A 4,143-nucleotide genomic window follows, 5' to 3' on the forward strand; every position below is an offset into this window, starting at 1 on the left:
TCTCATCTAGGAGTCGCCAACTCAGCTTCTGTCGTTCCACTTTTTTCCCCGGGCTTGTGTCTCACCTTCTTATATGATGCAGAGGTGATGGGGTTACATGTTTCCTGGCTTCTTTCCTATCACTCTGTGACGGTGCTGGCTTCACCACAGATTGCGAGAGTCTGAGTTGCACAAGTGTTCTCTTGGCGGTCTTACTCAGTCCGAAGCACACCTTCGTCGTCGCCCTGTCTAACCTCGATGCCCCTCCTTGCGCTGACGACAAGCATACTGATACCAACTTGTTGTTAGACTTTGTGCCTCCTTTCTCCTTGGAATTTCACCGGCGCCGCTCATTCGTTTTTTCACTGACAGTGACCTGAGAGGTGGTGACCAGTACACACCCAACAGCTGTTTTCTGTCGAGCACTTCCGAAAAAAGCGTTTCTACTTCGCGAGCTGAAATACATCTGTGTAGCGCACAGGTCTTATTCCCTTTTGTTTACATACACAACGTATGGAGCCGCACGTCGATAGGCATTGTCAAGAGCGGAGCCGGCCAACAGCAAGGCCCTCGACGGTCTTCTCTTTTTTTCACCCGCTGGGAAGCCCTGGATTGACGAAATGGTGGCAGGCACTCAGCACACGAGTAGGGAGGGAGGTGGGAGCGAAGAGGACAGGGACTTCCATCCGGCTTCTTTCTTTTCTCCTTCCTTTACGATCATAGAAACAAAGCCACCACTGGACGTAGGTGAGTTTACTCGGATTCCCGCAGCTAGTCCCGTGGAGAAGAGACCATCGGGGTTTTCTACCCAGCAGGCGAATCCGAAGGCTCCTTTCTTTTCAAGGTGGATGCTTACGATTCGAAAGGTCCTCCCCCGCACTGATCTTCCAGGAGCCCGACAGCCGACGCCCTTGAATTTAAACCGTTATGTCCTTCTCTTAGTGTATCTCTTATACATCGCTTGTACCGGAGTCTGTTTCTATGGCTGGCCTGCACTGGCAAGCATCATTTTTCGTAATGAGGGCTTTGCAAGCCAGTGCAGAAGAAATCCCGACACAGGTGACTATGAAGAGGATCTTCGTGTAACTCAAGGCAAGCCCTACATATGCGACGAACAAGACGGATCCGTACAAAAGCTGTACACAATGACATGCGCCATCTGTTCGACTATGTGTGCGTTCGCTGGAGCCTTAGTCGATTTCGCGGGCCCGAGACTGACAGCAGTTCTTGGCCAAATAGCCAACCTGACCGGTTGGCTGCTATTGTCTTTCTCAGGCATGACAGATGTGTTCTACTACCTGGGGTTGACTATGATTGGATTAGGAGCGGATACAGCTTTTCTCCCTACATTTTCGATCACTCGGCTTTTTCCGGGCTCAAGTGGTCTCATCATTACCCTTCTTGGTTCGGCTGTCTCTGCTAGCTATGCAGTACCTTTGGTACTACATGAGATCATGGAGAGGTACAATCTATCTTCTCAGACGGTCTGTCTCGGGTACGCTTGTCTCTGTCCTTTATCCTGTGTGGGCGTCGCTGTGGTCTTCATGCCGCGACGAGGATTTTTGCTTGCCGATGGTCTCTCTGCCGAAGAGACAATGAAAGGAGTAGTGGAATCCTCTGGTCGGAGGGAAGAGCTTGGCGATTTTGACGATGCGAGGGAACCGTCGGAAGAAGCAGAAAAGAAACAGCTGGCAGTGGAAAGAAGTATGCTGAAGAACGAGAATGAGGATAATGCTAATTGTAACGAGGAGACGGCTGGGTTCGGACAGCTGACAACTTCAATAGCAGACGATTCTCTGGTGGATGAGACGGCTGTTGGAAACACCTCCACTACCCCCATATCCAGACGGTCTCCACAAGCGCTGGAAGATGACAGCAACGATTTCGAACTCACTCCAAAAGATGATGTTGAGGCTGTTGTTGCCGGTCCTGCGGCTTCGACTGCACAGTCGTTGCCCGAAGGAGAGGAGGGTGCCGTCAAGGTCGTAGATTTCGCAGGCCTCGCAGCGGAATCCGAGAAACAATCTCTGGAGCTGAAACTTCACTCCGAAAAGAGCGAGGAAACGCGTCGGCGAGCAAGATGTGTAAGGTGTTTAGGTCCTCGTTTAGAACCATTTCTCCAACAACTCACATCGGAAAGATACATCTTGATTGTCTTGTATAAGATTGGAGTGGTGGTGGCAGCTGCGTACTTCCAGCAAGCGACTCGTCGAACATTCAGCGAAGACGTTGTTCGGGTACGTGGGATTATTCTTCCGTTTGCTTTCATACCTTGTATTTTCCTTGGAAAGCTAGCAGACACAATCCATATCACCCGGGTGTTGTTCATCATCAATACCTCCGGCATCTGTATGTATGGCTTCTCCTTCTCGGGATCCTATGCATGCGGGTGTATCTCAGTGGTGTTTTTCACCATCTACATGAGTATGTATTCAAGCCCTATATTTGTCTATGTAGAGTCGACATTCTCCCCTCAAGACTTTGGAAAGCTAGGAGGCTTGACGCTCATGATTGGTGGTCTACTTGGGTTACTCACAAACCCCCTGTATGAGCGTGTGACTGTCCGTCTGAGTAAAGGCTCTCCACTGTCCATGCAAATCGTTATGACCATCCTTCTTGGCGTTCAATTTCTTTGGATTACACGGCTGTACAGTCTCTATAAGAAAGACCCTCACCCATTCCGTGACAAGTCCTCTGCAGCCACCAGTCAAAACCCCCATGGTGATATGCCGATCGTTGCGTCCCCTGGAAAGGCCGACAGCCTATTAAGAGATTCAAGAGATGAGGAGGGATCCCTGCACGTACTTTCGTTAGAGGAAGAACCCACAGGAGAGTGGCAACAGATTAGTAGATCGGTAGAAATAGGGAGGACCCTTCCTGGGGGAGAACATAAAGAGACTGTGTCCAAGTAACTTGGAATGAGAAGAAGAGGGACAGACACGCAGGAGGGCAACGATGACGAGGTGCAGTGTTTTTAGAAGTACATAACCGCGGGGAGGTGTTCAGGGATGAACATACAAACGTTGTATAAAAATGCTTTCTTCAAGGCTATACAATTTAACTGGCTTTATACCTGCGTCATTCATCTTGATTTTGCCCTGACCCTCCCTGACGTGGTGTAGCCCACCTGCCATCACCCGGGCCGCTTACGGATTGTCCGATGTTAGTCCCTGTCGAGAACGAAGACCAATCTTCTCGTGAGTATCGAAAAAAGTCATGGTTTGCTTTTTTTCACCAAGTGACGTTTCTGCAACCTCCATCCGAGATGACCACGGGAGAGGAAAAGAGGTTCGCGCGGCGTCCAGCTTAACGTGGTGGTCACAAAAAGTGGGGGAGTGATGCGATCGCTGTTCTCCAAAACGGGAGGCGTAGCACGCGCGCGTGTAAGCGTGGGATGCTGTTAGTCAGCGTCACAAGACAATGAACGTGCTCGACGAAGGTGCAGGTTCTTCTCGGTTTGACTGTGACGCGGTAGAGTTTTCGTTAGCTTTAGTCCTTCTCATTCACTACGATAAGTTGCGACTTTGCGAAGAAGTAAAGGCAGCGAGGTGGCCTGCAGGATGCTTCGGAAGCCAGCCCGTCGGGTGTGTTGTTTTTTCCTTTTCTGAAGTAGTTAGTACATAGATGGTACGTGGTGTGCGTTGGAATTGAGCGAGTGGCCTGTGAGAGTCTGCTGACCTGATTCTACTCGTTCCATGGTTTCTCTCGCGTCCTAGCTTTCTTCTATCAAGGAGAGAGGTCACCGTTTTCTTAGCTGTGACACGGGACGAGGTGGCAAGCAGGCAGAAGAGAATACAACTTCCAGCTTTTCATTCTCCATTTGCCCAGGCCCACACCCCCCCCGGGGGGGTGTGGGTAGAGGGAACATCGGCCTAGTGATACATGCATGCATGCGTGCATGAATTTTGAGTAGCGTGGCATGGTTTGCCCGTACGCATTCGTGGACACACAGGCCTCTCGGGGGTCTCATTGAAGCTGCCGCGGTTAGCATCCGCTTGCGCCTGCTCTCAAGGGAGTGAGTAGCCCGTGAGAACGTTCTCGGGAGGGTGCGTTGGATGCAGAAGACAGCACCGTGTGCGCTAAACACCAATCACCAAAATAGAAGAGACACCACACCAATAAGTGATTGACCCAATAAGTGATTGGTGTGGTGTCTCTTCTATT

General features: G+C 50.5%; 1 protein-coding gene across 1 annotated transcript; it reads left to right on the top strand.

Moving 5' to 3' along the window:
• The first annotated feature begins 17 nt into the window (after positions 1 to 17).
• On the top strand, positions 18 to 4,098 carry CSUI_010234 (amino acid transporter). The gene has a single exon (XM_068070339.1). It carries the CDS (start codon positions 600 to 602, stop codon positions 2,889 to 2,891), a length of 2,292 nt encoding a protein of 763 aa, XP_067917685.1. The 5' UTR covers positions 18 to 599; the 3' UTR covers positions 2,892 to 4,098.
• The last annotated feature ends 45 nt before the right edge of the window (positions 4,099 to 4,143 follow it).

The sequence above is a fragment of the Cystoisospora suis genome (genome assembly GCF_002600585.1).
Source record: "Cystoisospora suis strain Wien I chromosome Unknown contig_6964, whole genome shotgun sequence".
Lineage (NCBI taxonomy): Eukaryota > Apicomplexa > Conoidasida > Eucoccidiorida > Sarcocystidae > Cystoisospora > Cystoisospora suis.